Here is a 27,135-nt window from a genome sequence, read left to right as displayed (position 1 = left end):
CCACTGGGGAAGCTGGGCTGTGGAGACTGCCTCCAGGTTTAAATGGCACATCACGTTTCCTTTCCGTCTGCTTCCTTTGTATTGATAATTGACAGCAAAATCCCAGTTTGATGTTGTAGGTTAGCATCAGGAAGTGCAGCTCATATGGGAAAAACACAGACTTTCAAAGTGGTCCTAAGGTAAGTTGCCCTTCCTGTACTGTGACCGTGCTGTATGTTGTATTAACATATGGTCAATTGTGGAATTAACCTGTGTGTGTACGTGTGGTCCATCAAGCTGCTGAAATGATTCTGAGAAACAAAATAACTAATAAATACTGAGGAAAAATTAGATTTATAGTCTATGCACATGAAAGGGGGAAGACATGATTATGTTGATAAGGCTGTTTTAAGCTTTTCGTAAAATGTTCCCATGAAAATCTAACACCTCAAAATCTATTTGCATTAGAAATTTAAATGATATTTGACTGTTGTGACAGAATATGCTTACCTAATTTCAGATAATTTTTATCTGTCTTTATTAAATATATTCAGTTGAAGAGAGTAGTATGGACACTACCTATTTTAGTAGGCATAGACATATGCTTTATTTTTGACAGTTCAAAAAATGAGTTGATATTATTAAAACTCTTCAAAGACTTACTTTAGTTATACACACACACACACACACACACATATATATATACACTTTATTTTTAAATATCCTTTTTCATTATGGCTTATCATATTGACCACAGTTCTCTGTGCTATACAGCAGAACCTTGTTGTTTATCCATTCTATAAAATATATAATGAAATCGGAGGTTGGGGTTCGCAGACCATTATATGCAGAATGGATATACAGATCCTACTGTATAGCTCAGGGTCCTTACTATATTCAATATCCTGTAACAAACCACATTGGAAAAGAATATTTTCAGTTTTAGGCAATGAGACTAAAGCAGAAGCCTGACAAGAGATTTCTAGAAATGTTTCTCTTTCCTGCTCAGTGGTAACAACAGCTCTGGCACTGACTTTTCTCCTCATGCCTGGCGATGCAACAGGCATCTTGGAGGCAAGAAGCAAAATGCCAGCCTATGATGATGATGTAATAAAAAGCCAGAAGGATGTATCCTTAAGCTGTTTATCAATGCCAGCAACCAATCAACCTCCCTGCAGTTTTCCTACTATGAAAAATAAATGGGCTATCCACGCTGGCTCAGTGGTAAGGGTTCCGCCTACAATGCTGGAGATGCGGGTTCGGATCCCTGGGAGGAGGTGGCCATCCACTCCAGTATTCTTGCAGGAGGGTCACATGGACAGAGGAGCCTGGCGGACTGCAGTCCATGGGGTTGTGGGGAGTGGAACACAACTGAGCACATATACATAAATAAGAAATAGATAAATGGCAAATTTGTGAGACATCTTAAATAGTGGTTCCTGATACTTGTAAGTAGATTCAAACTAGTATACTTTTTAGAATATATGAAAATGCAGTGTGTGTTAGTTGCTCGGTTGTGTCCAACTCTTTGTGACACCCGGGACTGTGGACAGCTGGGCTCCTTTGTCCGTGGGATTCTCCAGGCGGAAGTGCTGGAGTGGGTTGCCATTTCCTCCTCCAGGGTATTTTCCAGACCCAAGGGTCGAACCCAAGTCTCCTGCTTTGGGGGGCAGAGGGGATTCTTTTCATCTGAACCACCAGGGAATCCCCAGGGATATTATGCAAAAACAAATAAGCCTATAACCATAGAAGATAAAATCAGTGAGACTTCTAATATCAATTAGCTGGACAGAAAACAGACATTTCAAGAGTGTTTTTATATGAATGAATAAGAAAATAGATGGTCCAAAATAAAAGTTTGTTCTTCATTAAACTATTGTCTTCTTTGACAAGAAATAAAAAGAAAATATATACATATATGAATAACTCAGTCACTTTGCTCTACAGCAGAAATTAACACAACATTGTATATCAATTATACTTTGATAAAAATAATAAAAGAATTTATTAGTTTATGTCCTTTTCAATGGTGAATTTGTCTTGTGTCCTCGCCTACTTTGTCAGACTTTTGAGAAGTGTTTTGTTACTCATTTCTGCCCTTGGTCTTTCCTGTCCTAACAACCTTTCCCCAGATTACTACCCATCATAGTTCTACCTTGAGTGTTTGCTTCATAGGGATATTGTCTGGTTAAAATTAGGTATTAGAAACGGGTTCTTCATAATTAAAACTGTTTCTAATATGAACTTACTTTTCATTGTTTCTGCCTAAACTTCACATTGTCTTTCCCTCTGCATTAAGTGAGCTAGAATGCACCCCACACCTACTTCATGCAGTGGTGGACAGCCACGAAAGGTGTGTGGATGCATTTCCACGGGCGTCTGCATTTTAGCTAAGGATACGAGGTCCTTATCCCCGTGGGAATTTACCACTGTCTTATACCTAAATGATGAACCATTCACCAGACAATGTGCCTTTGAGGATCAAGATGTCTTACCTTAGGTGTTGCACAGCATGTTCTTTGTGATGTATACAGCATGTTTTATGTTGTTTTGTCAATCTGTATAAACTGTACCCAAAGCCAGAAGCTATTCCAAAATAAAAGTGGAAAGTGGAGGGGTTTGAAATGAGAGGTGTGATTAGTAATGAATACATTTCGAAGACAAAGTAACTAGGTTAGAGTACACCATAAATTTTAAAAGGCTTATTTTCTCTTTTCTTGCCAAAAATGAGGGGGGGGTGAGCTAAATAAATAGAAGTTTTCTAAACAGAAATATTCTAGGAGAGGGAAAAGCTTTATAAATGGAAATTAAAAGGGGTCCACGCTTTAGTCTCTTCATCTCTTAAAGCATGGCCAGCACTGCGCTCTTCTTGGGGTCACCATGAGTATACAGGAGGAGCTTAGTAGACTGTCTCCTCTCTGAGGTTCTTTTAGGCATTATTCCTCCCTGTCTTCTGAGCAGGAGTGGGGGCCACTCTGTAGCACAAGAGGCCCTAAACAAGAGCCCAGAAGAAAGTCTGTCTGGAGACAGTAGGTACCAAGAGGCTTGTGGAAAGAATGAAGCCAAGTTCCTGAAAAAACCCTCATTCTAAGACACCTAACTCAGGTGAAGAAAGAGCTTAGGTGTAACCTTCTGGATGCACATGTCTGCAGAGTAGATGCCCAAGGCCCTGGACCTTCATTTTCTTGGTTTTCACTGCAGTGTTTTGTGGACAGCCTGCCAGAGGGCAACCATAGAGACACTGTGACCTGTATCATCTTTCAGTTTTAAAGTGTGATTGGAAACCAACCAACCCAACAGGCAAACAAAAAGCAAAACCTTGGGTGTTTCCAAATTTTCTCCTGAAATGCTACACTAATATAAAGGAGAAGTGTGTTATCCCACAGTCCTTTTGTTTGCTGACTTACTCTTGGCTCAGATTACTTGTAAGTCAGGTGTTCAGCATGGCTGAAGTCATTGGCTGGCTTTGGATCCCTGCCAAAGAGACACTATTACAAGGATTATGTGTAATAAACACCCTATCACATATCCAGCAGTCATCTCTATTGCAAAAGTACACTGAGCCTAAACTCTTAACTTCTGCCTGGTTGCTTAATATCCAAGTTTGCTTACCAGGAACTAGAATAGGTTTAGGAGCCTGAGAGCTCTATGGGACATTAGGGGTGATCTCGTTGTTTCCAAACTCTATTCAAGTGGAACACACTGGTGGCCTGTGACATGTTTAACAGGTGTCCCTTTAATTGGATTCTGTGGTCAACTAAGTTTGGAAAATGCTATTATATAGAGTTAAGTTTCTTTGCTAAAGGACATCTCAGGTTCTTTAGTATGCTAACATGAGTCATGGCTCTGGGGATAAAAGCTGCATGCTCACTTGACCACAAAGTCCTTTTATTGTAGGACAGGTATCGCCCTCTCAAAAATGTCAGGCAGAGACCATGAAGTCTCGTCATTAAGAGCACACCTGCCTGTGTGTGACTGCCTGGGTTCAATTCCTGGCTTTATCATTTACTGATCTTAAGCCATTCACTGAAAATCTTTGCACTTCAGTTTTCCCATCTAAAATGAGAACCCTAATGATACCTACCTATAGAGTTATTTTGAAAACCGAAGAACAGGGTTAAGAACTGTGCCTGACACATAGTTGACTATTATCACCCTAACAGTTCAAAGACGAGCTAGTTTAATACTCTCATTCTGGAGATAGGAAAGTGAGTTCCTAGTGCACTCACGTGGGTGTCACTCATTCAACACACTGACCAAAGGCCAGCTATCCCCAGAAATGAAGATGAACTGGATGCAGTTCCTGCCCTCAAAGAATACACACTAGTGACTTGGTTCAGGTGATACCTTTTGCAAATAAAGCCAACTTGTGAGTCAGGAGTCCAGGACTCCTGACTTCTGTCCTGCAGCTCATCCTCTGATTCTGTTCTGAAAGAGCATGATCTATATAGCCTGATTGGTAAGGAGGAATAGGGAGCACTGAGTACAACTAATAGACTTATTTTTTATATGCCTTGGATATGAGGGCATATATTTTAATTCATTCTGAGTGTGATGCAGAAAGAATACTTAAGCACTTTTGGAGGAAAGCAAACCTTAAAAATATAACTTAGAAAGGGAAGTAAGAGGTGCTATGCAGTGGCCCACATAGGAGTCCCCAGAAATGGCTGGCTTGATATATTATCACCACTGGGTCACTCATGGACTTCTCTGCTTTGGTCTAGGCATCTCCTCTGAGGGCTTTGCCCGGGACAGCTTCAGTGAGCAGACAGCAGCTAAAGACCTTCCCAGCAAAGATGGAGGTGCATGGGTCCTGGCTTACAGAGCAGGGCCAGCCTGTCCATTTCTGCTCCATGAGGAAAGAGAGAAACCCAACAGAAATGAATTGCACTTGGACCTCCATGTGAGTAGAAACCTTTGTGTTTGGGCTATGACTCTTTGTATGTCATAGAGACTCATTTACTATGCATTTAACATAAAGTGTGTCTGCAAGGCTGCCAAAGCTGTCTTTTGTGTGAGGGTCATTGTCTAAAAATCAATCAGCTGCAGAAAACAGATATACGTTGCTGATTTGAAATTTGTGCACTAGAAAGTGACTGTGTTTACACAGCCATGTAAATATCTGAGCATTTACAGAGTATTCTGCTAATATCACTTTGTGGCCTAAACCTCATTGTGGGAGGTTTAGTGACGCCATTTGTCACTCCTAATATTTTTCTAAAAATTTGAGAACATACAGTAACTGACTGATATGATCTGGATCCTCCAGTGAAATTCAAATAGCCTGTCTTCCACATTCCTACACCTTCCTTTCTCTGCAGCCACTCAAGTAACAGGTGAACAGTTTGGCAGGAAATCTGCCAAATGCAGGATGACCCGTTGAGAAAACAGCCTTCTCTTTCCCATTCTTTTACGGATTCAGTGACACAGAAGCACTGACTGACCTATACAAAGCAGAGGGCTGGGTTTTACCTACTTGCACATTGTAGACTGTCACAATTGTCCCTGCCCCCCTTCACTTCCCCATTTTCTATCAGAGACAGGAGTGAGCATTAGGAATCCAAGAGAGGCTTCCTCACCGCACCCTCCCCACCACCCCTACCATTAACTTTAATCCTTACTAACAATTTTGTGTTCCTGATTTCATTTAACACCTTCCAATTCATTACTTTCAAGCCTGGAAGTATGTTTTTGATGAGTTGTGGCCTGTAATATTCTCTGGGTGACAATTTTCTCAGGCATCCAAGAGCACAAGAATCTTGTACTTTTCATAATCATAAGACCACAGTCATCGTATGTCATATTAGAGAAACACTGGACATCTCAGTTTTTGTAAAAGGAGGTTTGGAATGAAGCTGAGAGATGTAAAAACTACAAGCCTTCATGAGATGAACTGGAAACTTGTAGTTTTTTTTAACCTCAGTTCAGTTCCATCGCTCAGTCGTGTCTGACTCTTTGCAACCCCATGGACTGCAGCCTGCCAGGCTTCCCTGTCCATCACCAACACCCAGAGCTTACTCAAACTCATGTCCATTGAGTCAGTGATACCATCCAAACATCTCATCCTCTGTTGTCCTCTTCTCCTCCCGCCTTCAGTCTTTCCCAGCATCAGGGTCTTTTCAAATGAGTCAGTTCTTCACATCAAGTGGCCAAAGTATTGGAGTTTCAGCTTTAGCATCAATCCTTCCAATGAATGTTCAAGACTGATTTCCTTCAGGGTGGACTGGTTGGATCTCCTTGCAGTCCAAAGAACTAACTCTCAAGAGTTTTTTCCAACACCACAGTTCAAAAGCATCAATTCTTCGGCGCTCGGCTTTCTTTATAGTTCAACTCTCACATCCATACATGGCTACTGGAAAAACCATAGCTTTGACTAGACAGACCTTTGTCAGCAAGGTAATGTCTCTGCTTTTTAATATGCTGTCTAGGTTGGTCATAACTTTTCTTCCAAGGAGCAAGCGTCTTTGAATTTCATGGCTTAAGTTACCATCTGCAGTGATTTGGGAACCCCCAAGAAATAAAGTCTGACACTGTTTCCACTGTTTCCCCATCTATTTGCCATGAAGTGAAGGGAGCAGATGCCATGATCTTAGTTTTCTGAATGTTGAGTTTTAAGCCAATTTTTTTTCACTCTCGTCATTCATTTTTATCAAGAGGCTCTTTAGTTCTTCTTCACTTTCTGCCATAACAGTGGTGTCATCTGCATATCTGCAATTATTGATATTTCTCCTGACAATTTTGATTCCAGCTTATGCTTCATCCATCCCAGGTTTCTCATGATGTACTCTGTGTATAAGTTAAATAAGCAGAATGACAATATATAGTCTTGACATATTCCTTTTCCGATCTGGAACCAGTCTGTTGTTCCATGTCCAGTTCTAACTGTTGCTTCTTGACCTGCATACATATTTCTCAGGAGGCAGGTCAGGTGGTCTGGTATTCCCATCTCTTTAAGAATTTTCCACAGTTTGTTGTGATCCACATAGTCAAAGCCTTTTGACTTTTTTTTAAATTTTAATTTTATTTTTTAACTTTACAATATTGTATTGACTTTTTTTTAAACCTCACTCTATCTAAAAAGCAGTTGTGTATCTTGAGATACAAAGTAAGAAGTGTAACAGCGCCATCTACTGGTCAGGCTAAGTTGAGCTTGCTGCAGCAGGACGTCTGGCATGTCACAGTGCTGAAATGAACTTGAAAGTCTTTCTTTTTCTTCTGTGTTTTAAAAAAATTCTGGGTTTATGTGTTTTTTAACCCATTGGCTAAACTATATATTCCTGGTTTTCCTTTTCCCTGTAAATTAAATTATTTCCTAATTTTACTTTACTTCAATTATAGAAATCCTATACAATCCTTTTAGAAAATTTGAAATATGTAGTTAAATTGAAAGAAATTAAATTAAAAAGAAATAATTCATAACCTCAGCAACCAAAGACAACAACTGTAAAAATTTGATAAATTATCTTTGTATTTTTCACTATGTCTGACTTATTTTCAGTGAAGGATTATTTTTAACTTGTAAACATAGATTTTATACCTTTTTTTTTTCCTTTACTTATTACTCTTACATTGCTTGTTCATGGTGTTACAAATTCCTCTGGATGTATTTTAAGTGAATGTGTAGTATTCCTCAACATTGTATGCTAAAATTTATTTAATCGTTTCTCTATTATTGGAGTTGGAGTTGATTTTTTTTTAATTTGAAATAGTACTACAACTTGGAAATAAATAGCACTACCACATATATAATTTTTCTTATACCCCTCCCTGCCAATATTGGGATAAACTTTGGTTTATTGTCTATAAGTATTTTTAGGCTTTTGAAACATATCATCACATAAACAAGGCCTATATCTTGAACTAACCTTTAATAGGGTATATGTGTTTGTGTATGTATATATATGTATACACATATGTTTATACATATTATACTATAAATATATTCACATATCATATATAAATATCATGTATTTTTATATAAAATTTATATAAACACACAATAAAATATATAAATATTTACATGCTTCTTAGTTTTTTAAATTATGATTTTTAAACATTGGGATAGTTCCTTTAGATTATTTTCTGCATTAGCAGTTTTTACACCTTGGGCCTTAAGTCTCCCCACCTCCAATCCTCCCCCTTCCTTAGATGCTACAATTTGATTCCTATGTTTTGAATATTGTTATTCTAAGTAAGATGTCCATTCAGGAGGAGGGTTCTACTGATTTAGTAAAAGTTTGCCTCTTGTTACTGATTCCCAGCTCGCACTAGTGGTAAAGGACCCACCTGCCAGTTCAGGAGACATAAGAGACATGCGTTCCATCCCGGGGTCAAGAAGATCCCTGGAGGAGGGCGTGGCAACCCACTTTAGTATTCTTGCCTGGAGAATCCTATTGACAGACGAGCCAGGTGGGCGGGCTACAGTCCATAGGATCGCAAAAAGTCCCACTGAAGTGACTTAGCATCCACGCATACACGCACTGATCACCATAGCAGCTCAGAAAGACTTCTTTCCTCTGGGGTTGTGAACACTTAGGTCAGGGAGAAGGGTATTGCTGCATGATATTTTGATCAGCCTTAAATGTTGCAGGACTGTTCTGTTTTCAGTTTTGAATCTGATTTGCAGCGTCACCATCAGGAAGTTACTTTAATCAGGCTTTTTCAGTGGAGATGTAGCTTTTCATTAGTATGTGGGGGTGATAGCTATAACATTTACTAATTGGTGGAAATTTGGCATCCACAAATCAGAATGACCCCAGGCATTCAGGCTGGGACTGCTATTAAGGCCCTTATTTAGCTGCAGATTAATTTTTTTTTTTAAGTCAAGAGCCAGAGAGGAAATATTTCAGGCTTTGAGGACCATACAGTCTCTATTGCAACCACTCTGTTGACAAAAGTAGCCATAAAGAATACATACATAGTAAGTGTGCCTGTGTTCCAGGAAAAGTCTGTAGACACTGAAATTTGCATTTCATATAATTTTCACCTATCAAAAACATTGTTCATCTTTGATTTTTTTCCTCCACCATTAAAAAATGTAAGGATCATTCTTAAAGAAGTCATTCAAAAACAAGTAGTGGGTCAGATCTGGGCCCCTCTGCTTTGGACCAGGAAATGGAAATCTCATTTACTTCACCTCTACTGCTGACTCAACCACTAACTAGCTATGGGACTCTGGGCACCGCCTTAAGTTCCATGGGCCTCAGTGTCTTTATCAAATGTGTGCTGACAGAATGGGACGAACAGGAACAGATAAAACAAAGTTCCTTTTTGTTATAATATTAAATTTCCTGATTCTGTTAAAGGGGTATAAATCAACCTAAGCAATGTTAGAGGGTAGATTGTGATGTATAGAGAGTGGAAATTATTTAAAAGAAATGTAAAGAAAGAAATGGCAATTATTTAAATGGAAGACATCTTAATATTCTCAATGTGAATTATTGTTTTAAAATGAGGAACAATGTCACCACTCCGATAGCGAGACCAAAATTTATACTCTCCTAACTCTGAAGGCTCAAACCACTTGTTTCTCCAATGCTATCCTTTCTTCCCGTCCCATTTTACTGAGGTATAATTAACATGTAATATTGTATAAGTTTCAAGCGTTTAGATGTTTAACATAGTGATTTGATATACATACATATTGTAAAATGATCACCACGATTATTTCACATCTTATCACCTCATTAGTTTCAATTATTTTTCTTACAATGAGAGCTTTCAAAATCTACTCTCTAGGCAACTTTCAAATACACAATACAGCATTGTTAGCTATAGCTACCATCCTGTACTCACATCCCCAGGACTTAAGAATCTTACACTGGGAGTCTGTACCTTTTGATCACCTCACCCGTTTTCCCCTGTCTTCATCTGGCAACCACCGATCTGTTTTCTGTTTCTAAGAGTTTGGTTACTTTTAGATTCCACCTATGAATGAGAGCATACAGTATTCATCTTCCTGTGTCTGACTTACTCCACTCAGCACAGTGTTCTCAGGGTCCATCATGTTGTTGCCTGCCACACTCATCATGTAGTGACTGAACTGTGAGAAGGTGGAAGGGTTCCCTGGGAGAATGGCAGGAGGTGGAGCTGGTAGAGGGTACATACCAGGGAGGTTCTGAGCAGCATCTTTTACCAACCAGTATATATTTCAGTGTTTAAGTGACCAGTGCTGCCAACATGGTGCCTCTTGGCTGCTTGTCAGCCAGACTGCTACGCAGCGAGGTTCTGTTTGGGTGATCATCGTGCTGTAGCAAACCATGTAGACCATTCTGGGTGATCTAGAAGGTTCTCAGAAGAACCCATTGCTCAGTCAGTTCCACGTCTAGGTCATGAAGTTGCTAAGTATTATATAGGACTTAAGTATTATATAGCATATACTCAGAGTGAAAAATTATTTATTGTTTGAAATTAAAATTTAACTGGTTGTCCTGTATTTTATTTACTAAATCTGGCAACTCTAGGTATCAATTTGGGAGCACCATCCAAACAAACCAAATGTGTGAATTGCCTTAAGGTAGTATCTATGCATGATAAATCCTCAGTCGCCCAAGAGTGCCCGTTTAGAGCATGAACATTACCCATTTAGCCTTAAAGGGCAGTTTCTTAAATTCTGCTATAGGACACTATCATTAGCTATGCTTCTCATTTTCTAGTGCGCTTTGAGCCAGACATGTCAAGGCAACTGAATCTGAACAGACTAGAGAGCAAATGGAGTCTAACTTCTTATTACACATGCAGTTTCTTAAGGATTCCATTTGAGATGACTTTTCACTATGGAGGATACTGTGTAAAATGTCTGTAAACACGGGATATGGGCAGGGTTGAAAAAAGATGCTGATAGAGGTGTGGCCTGAGATGGGCCACAAGGTACGAAAAGCAGAAAAGGTAAACAGTCCTCAAGATTCCGTATTGGTGGCATGAATTCTGAAAGTAGGGTTTCGCATGCAGTTTTTAAAACACAGACCTTGCACTCTTCTTGGAGATACTGGTTTCCAAGGACCGTCTCAGTCACCCCACCTGTGGGGCCTGGAGTTCTCCTTGCTGAACTGGGTTCATTGTCTTGGGAGGACACAGCATTGGGTTCCAAGTAGTTACATCTGATGAACAGAAGGATATAATTACCAAGTCCACACCCAACCTTCAGCGTCTACACCACTGACAAAACTGCCATGTATCGATCACTGGCTCAATGCCAGTCACCACCCTTTGTACCTATTGTACAGGTTAGGAGAGAGGTTCAGTAAAGCCAGGTGCAAGGATTTGAACCCAGGTCTGTCTGAGTATGGACCCAGGTGCTTAAATGGTAAGCCTCTCTACCTCTCTATTAGTTGGATGCTTTGTTTGTTTGTTTCTGTTTTGTTTCTAATTGAAGAACCAAATTCATTGTATAGATATGAGTTAGCCCCCATAACCAGTGAGAAGGCTTGAGAATTAAAACCACAACCAAAATCACCCCACGGAACTCAGTCCAGTGAAGATTCTGTAACATATTCTCACATGGAACACTGGATGCCTTAGACCTTTGGTTTTTATAGCTAATGGGGGAACACTGGTGGGAACATGAGCAGATTTCAGTCCCTCCACATTCCTTCACTCCTAAAAGACAAACTCCACGGCCATCAATTAGCTTCAACCACAAAGAATGAATGCAGAGGGCTCTCTGATATGCTGTCTTTGCAGTACATGGGCTTCCCTGGTGGCTCAAGCAGTAAAGAATCTGCCTGCAATGCAGGTGATGCAGGAGACATGGGTTCGATCCCTGGGTTGGGAAGATCCCCTGGAGGAGGGCGTGACAACTCACTCCAGTATTCTTGCTTGGAGAACCCCTCAGACAGAGGAGTCTGGTGGGCTATATAGACCATAGGGTTGTAAGAGTCGGACACAACTGAAGTGATGAACATGCACGCACGCAGCACATGGAAAGGACCACATCTTGGTCTCGTCTTTCATGGAAGCCAATGAGAGCCTACTGCTTAAAGCTAACGGCCACAGGCGGACTTCCCCAAACCATTAGCGTGTTCATGACAATGGGGCTTACATTTGCAAGTGAAGTGAATTCAGAATTAGCCAACTAGTTTGTTTTCTGGATGAGTGTGTTTATTCACATGTGTGTGTACATATGTGTGAGTGTGTGAAAGAGAGACAGAGATTGTGTATCTGTGGGCTGTATGATAAATGATCAAGAAATGATTCAGGCAAAAAGGATAGTTGGAAGGGATGAATTATTGATGGAACTGGAAAATTACGCTTGCTTCTTATAAACTCTTCAGCACTTTAAGTCATGACAAAGCAGTTGAAAAAAAGTTATCTGGTTTTATTCCTAAAGCCCATGAAATTTAATCATTTATCTCTTTCAAATTAGTTGCAACTGGTGTGGAAGGCTGGTATACATTTAAATAGAAACCCTAGTTTATGCCAGTCATAGAGCTCAGTTCTTAGGCCATTTCTCACACTTCCCTTGACATGTACTTGTCTTCTCTATAAATGGCAAGATCACAACAAACCTAGTAACATCCCAGATTTCTTTATAAAACAAAAAGAGTAAGTTTGACTTAACCATTGGACACCTTAGTGGTTAATGGAATTGTGAAATTCACTTTTTTAAAAAATCTTGATAACACTTGTACTCATTTCCTCTGTTCTGACATGAAACAGAATAGCTGTTCGTGTAAAACTGGAGTCTTGAAGTCTTGAAGTGTCTACATAGACACACTTATACTCTCAGACCCTGAAAGACCACAGATTAGAACTGAGTTTTTAAAATCGGTGAGAAATGTGGAGATGAATTTTATTTAAATGATTAGAATATTGCACTGAAATATTTCATTTAGCTTCTCTAAAATTCAAATGATTGCTTTTTTGTTCCCTTAGAATGGGTTCCATTTTTTTAAGCCTCCCTTTTCTGCCCCCAAAACTGCTGTTTTGTGTGCATTGCTTAGACTATGAGCTTCACATTATTTCTGTAAAGCTGGTCTCTCTACATGTATCATTTATGTTCCATGTGTGAATTTCGGAAAAGTATTTTCTGTCTTTTCTAAGAGAGAAATGGGAATTTGTGGTTAAAAAATTACATCCAATATGACCCATTTCGAATTTGAAACACAGAAGCCTTTGCCTAGAGAATGTTTGAGAGTACTCCTATGCTAACATAAGGCTCCAGTTTTTATGACCCCATTATTTTTCTCTTGCCTTTTGATTTTTACATGTTTTAATTAAGCCATCTTAATATATGATTATTATTGCTTCTGAATTTCATTAAGAACTGCAGCACTATAACTGTCCTGAGTATGAGCATTATAAATGTCCCTTTCGAGCTACAGGAAGTAAGTGACCGTGACTCTAGGAACTGTTGTATCATTTTTCCAGAATATTTCATGATAATTCTTAGAGTGCTGAAAATGACAGTAGCAGTATATATACTTGTTTGGTTTAAGTCCCAAATTAACACAGTGTACAAAACGGAGGCAACAGTGACTATATTTCAGAATTATGGAACTATGATTCTTTTTTCCGCTTTATTGATCTCTGTAGCTGTACATGTTCCACAGTAATAATGGTCACTATTTATTGAGCGGCTGTGATGAACTGAGCAAGCACTGGGTTAGGGATATTAACACATTTAATTCTTAGAACAATCCGATGAGTTAAATATTGTCCCCATTGTATGTATGTAAAGACTGAGCTAAAGAACTTGCCTAAATGTCACAGTTTGTGTGTAACTAGTAAGATCCTGTGTTGAATCCAAATGTGTTTCACTTCAAAGCCATGGCTATGCTCCCCTCTTTTTTTCTTTGTCCTCTCTTAACTGTGGTTAAGAATAGGATCATAGTTGTGAAGATCCCCTGGAGAAGAAAATGGCTATCCAATCCAGTATTCTCTCCTGGGGAAATCCATGGACAGAGGAGTCTGGTGGGCTATACAGTCCATGAGGTTGCAAAGAGTTGCACAGGACTGAGCAACTAGGGCTTTCACTTTTGTGACAATGCGTAGCTTACTTTCTCCTTTGTAATTTTAATGCCTTTACATCGGCTTCCATATTTTTCTTTAAAAATGACTAAGTGATGTGAGTATTAACTTCAAGGAATCAGTAATGATTCTGTGTCCTTTCTGCTCTCTGCCAGCTCTTTCTAACTGCAGTGGCCATTGGGTCTGGTAACCAGGTGATCATCTATAATATTTGCCCCCATTCTGATGTTTCAGTGTGAAACAGAACTACTACGTAATTCTATTGTTCTTCGATTTATTGTAATGAAAAGAAGGTACATTTAGAATCAGGCTGATCCAGTGCAGATCCTGACTGTTGCTCACTGGTTGTGTAATCTTAGAAGTGTCCTAATTTTTCTGAACCTCGGTGTTAACATCAAAAGCAGTAACCAAACACTAGTCACTAGCCACCTATGGCTATTAATTAAGATGAAATAAAATTTAAAATGTAGTTCCTCAGTTACATTAGGAACATTTTAAGTGCTCAAACACCACGTATGGCTAGTGTCTGCTGCATTGCATGACACAGATATAGGGGTTTTCCATCATTACAGAAACTTGCAATGAATAGCACTAATAAAATGGGGTCACTGACACCTTTCTCCTAGAGTTACTGGGAGGATTAAGGTACTAGAAAGCTTGCATAAGGAACGTAACATGGTGCCTACTTGGAACAATGACACCCTAAAATAATGCATGTCCCTAATGCATCTTTGTTTTCTACCTTTGTTTTGTTTTGAGCAAATCCTCATCATCCCTAATTTTTCTTTTGTCTCCTTTAAAATTTAAAAATATTTTAAATTGATAACTAGATCTTTAGTGTTGGAACAAGTATTCTCAAGATAACTTTTACATCTTAAAAACTAGGGAAGGACAAAAAGATAACATGTTATGGCTGTCTAGCTTCATACCCAGGAAGAAGGAGAATAAAAGCTTCAAGAGATGCATATGGTTTGTTAGAGTCCAGATCTGTATCTATAACTTGTATCATGAACAACTTTAGCCACAGTGAAATGCTTTCTCCACGGACCCCCTGCCTTCTGTAGTGGTTATTTCTGCGGGACAAAACTATTAGTCATTTGGGGAAAACACAAAACTCTTCAAAAACCTGCCCCAGGAAATTCTGTACCTTAAAGAATGCTTCTTTTTCCCTACCTCTCCAGCTTCACAAGTAAGTCACAGCCTTTCCTTTTCCTTACAGTATTCTGTCATGGACATTGAATCCATTTCCAAAGAGTCTTTGATACTGCTTATTGGAATCAGTCTTAGAAATATCTGACAGTAAGACCCTAAGTGGGCTTCCTAGGTGGCTCAGTGGGTAGAGAATCTACCTACAATGCCAGAGACGCAGGTTCAATTCCTGTGTTGGGAAGATCCCCTGGAAGAGAGCTTGGCAACCCACTCCAGTATTCTTGCCTGGAGAATCCTATAGACAGAGAAGCCTGGCAGGCTACAGTCCACAAGACCACAAAGAGCATGCACACACACATACACACACAAGACCCTAAGCAGTAATGCAATAACTATTTCAAACTTGATTTTTGTATTTGTAAGAGTAAGGACGTTTTCAATGAACTCGGTACACCTTTGAAGTATAATGAGTTGGCCTAAAAACAACAACAAAGAAATGGCCCTTGCTCTGCTGTTGACACCTTGGGCGGTCTCCCAGGCCAGTCACTGTCTGGGAACACCCTTTCCTAAAGGGAGGGAAGTCTCAGTGCTAAGGGAACACACAGCATCAGCATGTGTCAACAGACTCTTAAGCAAAGGATCTTCTGGAAAAAATCCAAATTCATAGATCTCCCCCTCCGAAATTATTGAGCTGATTTAAAAATCACCGTGGAACAGAGGAAAAGTATTATAATAAAAACAGGTGAACTTTGTCACCATCTATAGTAGCCACCTGGGAACATTTCAAGCTAATTGTTCTCTTCAGATGGAAAAAAAACAATCCAGAGAGCACTGGCCCTGAAATACCCAGAGGGACCCCTTGAAAGAATTTTCTTTGGAGCTCAACTCACTCGTGGCACAGATATGATATGGGGAGGCGTGGTATTTAGTAGGCCTATCTATAAGGAGGGCTTCCCTGGAGGCTCGGTGGTAAAGAACCCACCTGCCAAAGCAGGAGAAGTTCCAGGGTTAGGAAGCTCCCCTAGAGGAGGGCATGGCAACCCTCCCCAGTATTCTTGCCTGGAGAATCCCCATGGATAGCGGAGCCTGGCAGGCTACAGCCCATGGAGTCACAGAGAGTCGGACATGCCTTAGCGACTGAACAACAATAACAACAGTCCATAGGGAATAATCTTTTTCAGACCAAATGGCTCCTTTGTCCGGGAACATAGCTAAGAGCGAGCTGGGCAGGCCAGTTTCCTGCTTGGGCCTTCATTTCATGGGTAAATACTTGCTTCATATTGACGAGGTTAAAAGACATTGTTAGATATCAGTTGATGCCCCAAAGAAAGCTGTTCCTGTGATATGTTCTGAAAACATATCACATCCATATGGGACTTATTTTGTGTCAGGCACTGATGGAATGCGAAACACATATTCATTTATTTAATCCTTCTAATAACCCACGCAGAAGGAGCCTTTCTTATTCCAAGCTTTTAGGAGAGGAAGCTGAGACACAGGTTGCTTATATAACTTGCCCAAGGTCAAGTTTCTTGCAGGAGTAGGGTAGAATGTGAGCCCAGAACCCAAGGCCAGGTTCTTAACTCTTCTACAGCTTCACGAGTATGCCTTGGCCTCTCCTCTTCCTTTTCAGAGGAGAAGGGAATGTTTGTTACCAACATTCAACCCATTTCCACAGAAACTTTGAATACAGCTCAGTGGAACCAGTCTTAGAAACATTTAGCACCAAGACGGCTCGACGGAAGAAGGCGTTAATCCCTGAGTCCGGTTGTTGCTGTCAGCAGATGCAGCCTGTTTTGTTTTCAATCAGTGAAAACAGCTGCTAGCTTTTCTGAGGCTGAGTTAGAGGGGCTGTTTGAAGCACTGCAGTAGATAGCAGGGGGATTTCACATAGTGAAGCCTGGCAGAGCACTGCCTGAAATGGAAAGAGAAGCCTGGGGAGGCCTCCGGTTCTGGCCTCAGTTTGGCCTCATAACTCCATTTTCAAGATGTGGAAAATGAACTTAAAGAAGATGCTGTATCCTATCGTTGTACTTGAGCTTCGTGAACTGGTACAGTTAGCTAGCTTCTCTTGACTCCAAATATCTCCATCTTTAAAACATGAATGTTGAGCTGATTGTCTTCTAGTCCTTCTGAAGTCCTCTTAAGCCCCCCAACAATTTGATTCTACCCATCTTCTTCCATTATCTTATACTTCTTTCATCTGACTCCTCATTCATTTAACAAATGTCTTTTTGAGTACTTCTATGGCGTTATTTCCTCAGCGCTCACTTAGTTAAGTGTCACTTATTTAAAACATGCTTCCTGAACCTCCAAAACCCCATCTCCACCCATTACCTCACTTATAGCTTTCTTCATACTTTACTTACTTACTTTTCCCAGTCCATTGCTCTAAACACTTTTCTTCCACAGAAATAGTTTCTACAATCTTACATACTCTTACCAATTTTAACTTCTACTTTTCTTCAGCAGTCATTCCATGAACCTAGTTGAATCCCTAGAAGCTGGAAGCGGTCATGAAAAATCAGGCCCAGAACTTGGAGCTTATTGGATAAGGAGAAACATGAGAAATTTAGCCTAATACCATGAAATTAATCTCACTTTTCCCTTGCCTTTCTGGGAGAGTGCTCGGAGAGGGTTTTATGAGAATATGTGTGGGAAGGAATTCTCTAAGCTGAGTGACATGGGAGAGTGCTGCAAAGCGTGTGTGAGGTGGGGAGCGAGGGGCTTTAGGAAGTTTCTGCTTTAGACAGTGTGCTATTTCTGCAAATTGATTTTGAAAAATTTTTAATGCTCATTCCTTTAGTTGTTATGAGAATCAAGAAGCTAGGTTCTACTACTTCCAGGAGATGATATCCCTTCTTTTTTGTTTATTACCTTTTTTTAGGCTTATCTCACCAGGTGTTGTTTATTGGAATGTTTATTGACATGAGGTTCAGTTAACTCCAGCCTCAATCTGAGAACATGGTGAGATGGGAGGAACATGGAGAATTCATTAGTAGTAAATTCTCCACATAAATTCTGTATTCAGTTTTCACAAGCTGGGTACCAAATAGTTACAAAGAGCAACATGTGAGTTATCCTACCTGATATTGATCATGCCTATTTCAACTAGTTGTCCAAAGTAGATAATTTTTAATCTGGTCTTTTGCACAGGTAGCTATTATTAAGTATCTTGAGGTTAGAATAAAAGAGAATCAGGTGAGGTTGTAAAGGAGAAAGTCTTGGCTGTTACTTGGCTGTTTTTGCATAGTAGGTACTTGAAAAGCATGTATTGTCAGATCAGATCAGATCAGTTGCTCAGTCGTGTCCGACTCTTTGCGACCCCATGAATTGCAGCACGCCAGGCCTCCCTGTCCATCACCAACTCCCGGAGTTCACCCAGACTCATGTCCATCGAGTCAGTGATGTCATCCAGCCATCTCATCCTCTGTCGTCCCCGTCTCCTCTTGCCCCCAGTCCCTCCCAGCATCAGAGGCTTTTCCAATGAGTCAACTCTTCGCATGAGGTGGCCAAAGTACTGGAGTTTCAGCTTCAGCATCCTTCCTTCCAAAGAAATCCCAGGGCTGATCTCCTTCAGAATGGACTGGTTGGATCTCCTTGCAGTCCAAGGGACTCTCAAGAGTCTTCTCCAACACCACAGTTCAAAAGCATCAATTCTTCGGCACTCGGCCTTTTTCACAGTCCAACTCTCACATCCATAAATGACCACAGGAAAAATCATAGCCTTGACTAGACGAACCTTTGTTGGCAAAGTAATGTCTCTGCTTTTGAATATGCTATCTAGGTTGGTCATAACTTGCTTTCCAAGGAGTAAGCGTCTTTTAATTTCATGGCTGCAGTCACCATCTGTAGTGATTTTGGAGCCCAGAAAAATAAAGTCTGACACTGTTTCCACTGTTTCCCCATCTATTTGCCATGAAGTGATGGGACTGGATGCCATGATCTTCATTTTCTGAATGTTGAGCTTTAAGCTCTCCACTTTCACTTTCATAGAATAAGACAAAAATAATGTCCAAAAGAGGTGATTCTTTTTTCCTCTGAGAATGTTAGAGCATTAAATAGATGAATTTTTAAAGACCGCCCAACTAAGATCAGACTTGTAGGCTGCTTGTTTGAAAACTACTATGGTCTGAAACATTTTTCCATTCCCTAAATGACCAGATGTTGTAACATTTCTCATGGTCATGAGAATGAGTGTCCTGAAAGAGTCAATATTCAAAAATCTCTTTAAATTACCATGCTGCCCTTTCTTACTTATCTTCATATTTTTATGGTCATAACTTGCTTTCATTCAAAATTGTCTTAGTTCCACCTATTGCTAATTAAACTGAGTCTGGAGTATAAAGTACTAAGTTACAGTCTCTGAACAAGAATCACCTCTTTCTTGGCTGATTTCCCCTATTAAACTTCATGTTTCATCAAGGTGGAAGGCTGAATTTCTTCATCTTTATGTCGTACAGAGTTGGTGCTTGACAATGATTGTTGGATGAATGCATCTTTGTGATAGTTCACTTTGCTAAATGAAGGAGAATTGTATAGGTAAACTGGAAAGCCTCTTGATAAATTTGAGTCCTGAGGATTATGTGTCTTGTCTGTGACCAGTAGACAAGCCAGCTAGGGAATTTTTGCTTGATTTTTTCTAAGTAGCCTGTCTAGATTTCCCCTCTAAATTTACAAGGGAAAAGAATGGTCCCGCTCATATTTTTTTTCTTTTCATGAAGTCAGTCTTCGGTATCATTTCAGAGGGTAAGGTACAATACATGCCCTAGTGAGACCCCACCACCTAACCGGGCTGACACGCCTGCATATTTTAAGATGCAGGTGGATGTGGAGTCCTGTTATGGCAGGAATCAGGGCTCAGGCTTTTAGAAGACTGTGGATTCTGTGGCCTGATTGTCTTGATTCAAGTTCCAGTTCTTCTTGTGAATATGAGCAAGTTACATCATCTTTCCATGCCCCAGTTTCCAAACAGGAAAAAGAAAATAATACCAACCTCATAGTTAGATGTTGTTGATATTTTGTTGCTAAGTTGTTCCTTTGTGACCCCATGCACTGTAACCTGCCAGGTTCCTCTGTACATAGGATTTCCCCTGCAAGAATACTGAAGTGGATTGCCATTTCCTTCTCAGAGGGATCTTCCCCACAAAGGGATCAGACCTGTGCCTCCTGCTTCGCAGGTGGATTCTTTACCACCAAGCCATCAGGGAAGCCCATAGTTAGATGTACTAATCAGTTAATACACATGGAGCAACTAGAACAGTGCTTGTAAACACCTAATAAATGTTATGTATTATTAGTATCATCCACTTATTAGCTGTGCACCTTTGCTTGGTTGCATTCTCTTGGCCATGGTTGCTTCATTTTTAAAATGAACCTAAGAACACCTTATTTACCCTAAGCCAAGGGACTGGAATCAAACTGTCTCCCTGGGACCCAAGATTCCCACGACGTTGTATTCATGTCCGTGGGTATTGAGAAGGTGCTAGAACTTTGTATTTCCACTCCATGCTGTAGTGTAGAAGAGTCTTCTAGTTTATGTCCAATTTTGCCCATATCTGCTGAAAGTGCTTAGCAACTTATTCTGGAAATCAATAATTATGTCTGAGAAAATGGAGCTTTCTCGGTTAAAGAACAACAAATATGTGCCATGTCTCTTCCCCTCACCCATATGTTGACTGGTCTACATGGTTCTTCAGAAGACTGATCTTATGATCTGATGTAATGATTCCTTTTTCTTTCTCTGTCCTGAAGAAGCAGAAGTATGATTTTTATCAACAGGCATTTCCTTTAGATAGGAAGCTTGTTATGAGGCTTAAATGGCACGAATGAATTTTCCTGAGTGTTGTGGTGGCCTTTTGATTAACCATGCCCTATTTAATAATCTTAAAATATGCTGGGATCAGGAGCAACCAGGAAAGTATCCATTTAGACACAAGGTCAAATCAGGGATGAGGAAGCACTGTTTTAATTTTCCTATAAGAGTTGATGGGCTATAATCATATGTACGCTTTTTGTGTGAAGGTTTCTTTTGAACACATCACACTGGAAATTTATTATTGTGATCAGAATTTCTCAGTGGAGAACACAATTCAAGTTAGCAGTGTGGAAGCCACAGCCATTCCCTGCTGCAGATAAAGCAAGACAGCTGTTTTGCTTATGGCTACAGCTTCTGTTTTGCAGAATAAATTTGTTTGCATTTAACGCTTGGGCTCAATCTTCTCGTAGCTTTATTCAGAGAGCCAGTGATTACTATTAAACTATGATGACTATTAAGCCAGTTTGGCTCTCTTGATCCAGCATAGTGCCTTATCCATTCCAGGTGCTTACTAAATGCCTGCTGACTCAATAGGATCTGGTAAACACTGAGACCTTCAGGTACAACAGGAAGCTGCCCCAAGAGGCAGGTATGCTGCTAGGAAACAGAGCTGCAATTTTTCCATGTCCTTCATTGCCAGGTTCCCAGCTTGTACAGCATTGGAAACTACACAGAGCTGATGTTTGGTGGTGGTTTTGTCTTTCCTGTTTTTGTTTTAGGCAAATGGGTCTGTGACAGAGCCCTGATAGAGACCTTTCAGACGTTTTTCCCTGTAGGGAAATGTGGCTTCTTGGGGATCTTTTTTATGAATTGCTTTGCCTAACAGGGCAGGTTGTGTATTACTTTGTACCATGCTAGGTTTCAATTTGTTGGCTGGATGGCTGAAGCACAGAGGGGTGCCCTTTGGGCAGCAGGATTCCTAAGAAAGCTAGGAAGTCAGAGCTGCTGAACAGAAGCCCAAGGTTAGCCCAAGAGAGTGGGGGGTTATCATTCCTCCCTGACTGGGGCTGTTTACTCTACCACCCTGAGGCTGGTGGGCAGTGGGCGTGGTGGGCGTGCTTGCCTAAGTGCCTGTTTGTAGAACTCTGACAGCAGGGCAGAGCTAAAACAGCAGTAATCTGAAACCAGTCTTGTTGGTTTTCCTTCCCTGGAAGCTAAAATCTGCATTCCAGATGAAACCTGCAGGGAGGCGGAAGAAAGCACTTAAAAAAAAAAAAAAGAAAAAGCTTCAAGGGTAGTAAATTAACTGCTTTTTCGAGTCCTTGGCACTTTGAGATGATCTGTTTCTTTCTTTACTTTTAAATATTTCTTTGCTTCGGGCTTTGTAAGTGGCTGTCGGTCTGCGTGCAGTGATAGTTTTGGGGTGTGTTTTTTTTTTTTTTTTTTTTTTGCTTGGATGGCACAGGCTTCTGACCGTGATTTAGATGGCAAAAGAGAGCCCGCAAGACGTATTTCAGTTATTTTCTGCTGATTCACTTTAGAACTTCCTGGGCTGCTCTGGGAGTGGAGGGGCGGGGAGGTGGTTGAAGGCTGTCAGGAACTGCTTGCCCGCTCAGCACTCTCTGGAGCCTCCCGTGCTCACCAATGAGGAAGTTGAAAGCCACCAGGAGAACCGCGGGCACTAGGGCGGAGCTCGTGGCAAATCCTGGGCTGGGATGAGTGGGGGCAGGCTGATTTTCCCTACGACAAAAAGCCTTTTGTCCCCGGGAATAAATACGGAAGTCCCAGAGGAGCAGCCTCCCAGTCCGTGTGTAGTAAGGTGCGCAGCCTCAGCTGCTTCTGGACATAAAGCCCCGTGGACTCTTTACAGTTGCCTGGGGCGCCCCATCCCCGCGCAAACCGGAAGGAGGGCTCGGGAGGGACCAGGGCCGGGCCAAGTGTGCTCGCGCTGCGGCTGAGTCCACCGGCCGGTCCTGTGCTCTCCGTTCTGGAAGTTAAGAGCCGATGGAGTGCAGAAACTGAGAGAGCAGGGGAAGGTAGCAGAAGTGAGAACTGCCACCCAGGGCCCTGCTGGGACATGGAGGAAGTTGGAAACGCTCTGAAAGGCAGTGATGGCTCGAAATCAGAACAACCTGAAGCCGGACTTGACCCGGCGCTGTCGATCCTTACAAAGTTCTCTATGAAATCCCTCTTTGGGTTCACGAGTAAATTGGAATCTGTGAAACCCGAAGAGGAAGACGCGGTGCTGAAAGCCTTCCGTAATTTAGTGGTGGAGCCCAGTAGTGGATCGGATCTGCAGGAGGCAGAGGCTCAGGTTCCACTTGACCATGGAAATGATGGGAAGACAAAGGTGGAGACGCAGACGGAGTTGGAGGGAAGTCCTAGGGGAGAAGCAGAGGCCGGGATTTCTCTCCCTGGACAAGAGCTGCTTCCACTCGCTGCTTTGAATGTGAACAAAGACAATGTCATTTTGGTTCGAGGGACCCTGGTGAACACCACCATTGATTCTGATTCTGATGATGGAGGCCAGGAACCAGAAGAGGAAAGCAAGACCAATAGCCCCAGATCCCCTGGTGTTGTTTTATCTGAGCCATCCGAGGAGCCCCAAGAAAAGCCAGGAGATGAAAGGGAAAATACCGCCCCTGGTGACAGGGGTGATGCAGAGCTCAGTGGAGAAAGTCCTCAAAGAACTCTGCAGGAGATAAGCTGCAAGTTGGAACCCGACAAAGGTGGCCTTCAGACAGAGCACAGCTCTTGCCAGCGAGAAGCGGGAGAAAAAGGTTCCATGGCTCCAGCTGTGGTAGCAGACCAGGACTCAAGTGGTGGTGTCACCGAGAACACCTCTTCTAAAAAAGAAGTCCCTGGAGAGAAGTCCTTCCAGCTTCCAGCTTTTTTCAGTGGGCTTCGTGTGCTGAAGAAGGGAGCCACAACCGAGGGCGGGGAGACCATCACTGAAATTAAACCAAAGGATGGGGACCTGGCTTTGCTCAAGTTGACCCAACCAGTCCAGCGGTCCCTAGCACAGGCAGGGCCTCCAGCAGTGAAAACGGGAGAGAAAACAAGCTATCCAAAGGCCACTCCCACTCTCCTGGAGCAGCTCTCTCAGCTGCTCAACATTGACGTCCCCAAAGCTGAACCGAAGCCAGAAGACCCTGAACAGCTCAAGGGGGAAGAGATGGGCTGTGGTGCACCTCAGGAGAGCCAGAGCGACCCTGGAGAAGCCCAAACCCAGGGAGGAGAGGTCAAGCCAAAGCCTCCAGAAACTGCCTTGGAGGCCTTTAAAGCCTTATTCATCCGTCCCCCCAAAAAGGAGACCACCGCTGACACCTCTGAGCTGGAAGCTCTCAAGCGCAAGATGAGGCATGAGAAGGAGTCCCTAAGAGCTGTGTTTGAGCGGTCAAGGTCAAGGCCTGCGGATGGCCCCTCAGATTCCAAAAGCGTACGTAGCAGTTGGGTTGTGTGATTTGTCATCAAGTGTTATGTGGCCATGTTTCTTTTCAGGTTTCCTGTCAAAGAGGATCTTAGTTACCTACTCTTAGTGACACTCCTCTAGGTGAAACATGATATAATCAAGTGGTCCTTATAAGGAGTCTGGAGTTGGACATTTTGGAGTTGGAGTATTTTCTTTCTTTCTTATATTTCTCTGGATTGTTGTAAGAAAGGTGTGCAGATCAGAAAGGGAAACTGTCACTCTGAGTTTAAGCATTAATAGTAAATGTGCTTATAAAACCCAGGCAGCATCAGAATCAATGCAATATGGAAATGTAGCCCAGACTTCCTTCCCATTTAATTAATTATACCTCTGTGAAAACTGTATTTTTCCTTTGAAAATTGGTCACTTGGCCAAATACATGTTTGTGATGTGATTAAAATGTTCTGTGTTGGTTATAAGATATCCTGATTGAGGACTGGGTTTAGAATGAGACCTGGGTTATAATTCTAACTCCACCAATTACTGGTTGGGTGACCTTGATCTCCTCTAAGCCTCAATCTCTTCATCAGCAAAATGATGAAAATAATTTTATATGGTAGTATTGAAGAATAAATGAAGTTAGCACATGGTAACCATCTAATTAGTGAAAACTGTTACAGTTGTTTAAAAAAGTATTCAGGAAATTTGTAAGGACTAGCAAGCACTTCAGAGAAGGCAATGGCACCCCACTCCAGTACTCTTGCCTGGAAAATCCCATGGACGGAGGAGCCTGGTAGGCTGCAGTCCATGGGGTTGCTGGGAGTCGGACACGACTGAGCGACTTCACTTTCACTTTTCACTCTCATGCATTGGAGAAGGAAATGGCAACCCACTCCAGTGTTCTTGCCTGGAAAATCCCAGGGACGGGGGAGCCTGGTGGGCTGCCATCTATGGGGTTGCACAGAGTCAGACACGACTGAAGCGACTTAGCAGCAGCAGCAGCAGCAGCAAGCACTTGTTCAGTGGATCTTAAAAGTTCATAAGGGCAGTGAGTAGAATTTTTTGCATAGTTTCACCTTGAATATAATTATCATTCCCTCATACATTTGATCAGTTAAAATGTTAAATTTAAGGTCTTTAGAAAAGTTAGCTTGGGTTGCAGTTAAAAACTAAATACAATATAGCATTCTTCTGGTTGTAAAATCAACCCCTGTAAAAATAGCTTGAATGTGACAGCCATTTCATTCTTTTTTAAGATTTGGGAGAATGGCACTGAAACATGTAAAATATCATGTATGAAACGAGTAGCCAGTCCAGGTTCGATGCACGATACTGGATGCTTGGGGCTAGTGCACTGGGACGACCCAGAGGGAGGGTATGGGGAGGGAGGAAGGAAGAGGGTTCAGGATGGGGAACACATGTATACCTGTGGCAGATTCATTTTGATATATGGCAAAACTAATACAATTTTGTAAAGTTTAAAAATAAAATAAAATTAAAAAAAATAAAAAAGAATTGATCAATGTGAATGTCTTAGAGAAGTGTTATCTTGACCTAGAACTAATCTTCATGGAAAGTGCAAAGCTGGTTTATATCTTTAACCCTGGAGTTGTTTGGGCAATATTTGTAAACATACCTATAAATGTACCAAATTATAGTATAAATGTACCAGGTTATAGTACATCTGTATCCTCAGCTCAAAGTGTATTTATGGTTTTTTAAAAGAGTTACGTGCTAAAAATCACTTATTGAAGGTTGTGTAATACTTGGCCTTAAGTTTCGTTTTTCCACTCCAGCTGATCACTTTATGTTTCTGGAAAAGGATTGTATTGTAGTGAGTTGTTTCAGTTGCAGTGAGTGAGAGCAGTATGCAACTCAGGGTTTAGTTGGCTCTGGTCACATTTTATTGAACTTAAACTTTTCTCTGCCCACTTTTCCAACAGCCTGACCACAGCCCCACTGAGCAGGATGATAGGATTCCTGGCAGACTCCAGGCTGTCTGGCCACCACCGAAGACAAAGGACACAGAAGAAAAAGTGGGATTGAAGTACACTGAAGCAGGTGATGTGAAAAGAAGCCAGGTCTCAGAAATGAATCTCTTGCTGCATTGGCTTTTAGTTCTAGCTCAGTAGACTCTGAGAATTGGAGTTTTTGTTTCATTATAAAATGCAATGCTCAAGGCTTTTCTTTTTGGTTTCGATGTTACATTGACCCCTGGCACACTTATCAGGAATGAATCTCTTAGAGATGAAAGGTGAATGCAGTGAAATGAATGAAGTGGGGGGCACTTGTGTAAAGGAGGAGAACCTTGGGGGAACTAATGGAGAAGGTAGATTACAGATTCTTCAGGAAGCGGGTGGTTGGCCCTCAGAGAGTGTGTGAGCCGACAGGGCTTCTGGCAGAGGCAGAGTGTGAGTCTCCAGAGCTGGAATACGATTTGTTCTTTGTCTTCAAGTAATGCTTTTGAGCCACAGGAACCTTGTGCAGAGTGAATGTACAGATACCATCAATTACTCTTTCACTTTTGTTAAACAAAGCTTTATTTAATGCATGGCCAATTTCGAAGCAATCTAACTCCCTGGAAATCTTCCCCAGAGCTTTGCTTGAACGTATTTAAATAGAATGGGAATCTAGATATTTTTACTTTTTAAGTGAAGGGTTCACATGAAATTAAAAAAAAAGAAAAGAAAAGAAAAGAATGGGAGGAGGTTATGTCTTAATTGTATATATGTGTGTTTTTATGTATCTCTGAGGAAACCTCTTTGTCTTCTTCCTGATATTTGAAGATTTCTTGCATAGGCTTCCATTTTGCTGATTGTCTTAGGTATCTGTGTATATTACCAGTCTGTATGGCTATACAAAAGAAGTA

At 41.2% G+C, this 27,135-nt stretch overlaps 1 protein-coding gene across 17 annotated transcripts in view; it reads left to right on the top strand.

Moving 5' to 3' along the window:
- The window catches only part of FMN1 (formin 1), a 498,278-nt gene that overhangs the window by 135,862 nt on the left and 335,281 nt on the right, over window positions 1–27,135 (top strand). For 15 of the 17 annotated variants that reach the window (XM_025295965.3, XM_025295966.3, XM_044925239.2 and 12 more), the window contains 2 exons: window positions 4,704–4,882; window positions 26,210–26,327. The exons of 1 other annotated variant lie outside the window; for it this stretch is intronic. In XM_025295965.3, coding sequence (XP_025151750.3) covers window positions 4,704–4,882; window positions 26,210–26,327 — 297 coding nt within the window. Of the gene's footprint in view, window positions 1–4,703; window positions 4,883–22,470; window positions 24,294–26,209; window positions 26,328–27,135 lie in introns of those variants that run through there. One more of the 17 variants, XM_025295972.3, reaches the window with a different exon arrangement.

Source organism: Bubalus bubalis, chromosome 11 (genome assembly GCF_019923935.1).
Source record: "Bubalus bubalis isolate 160015118507 breed Murrah chromosome 11, NDDB_SH_1, whole genome shotgun sequence".
NCBI lineage: Eukaryota > Metazoa > Chordata > Mammalia > Artiodactyla > Bovidae > Bubalus > Bubalus bubalis.
The sequence above is the reverse complement of the archived record's forward strand: the minus strand, read 5'-3'. Positions and strand labels throughout refer to the sequence as shown.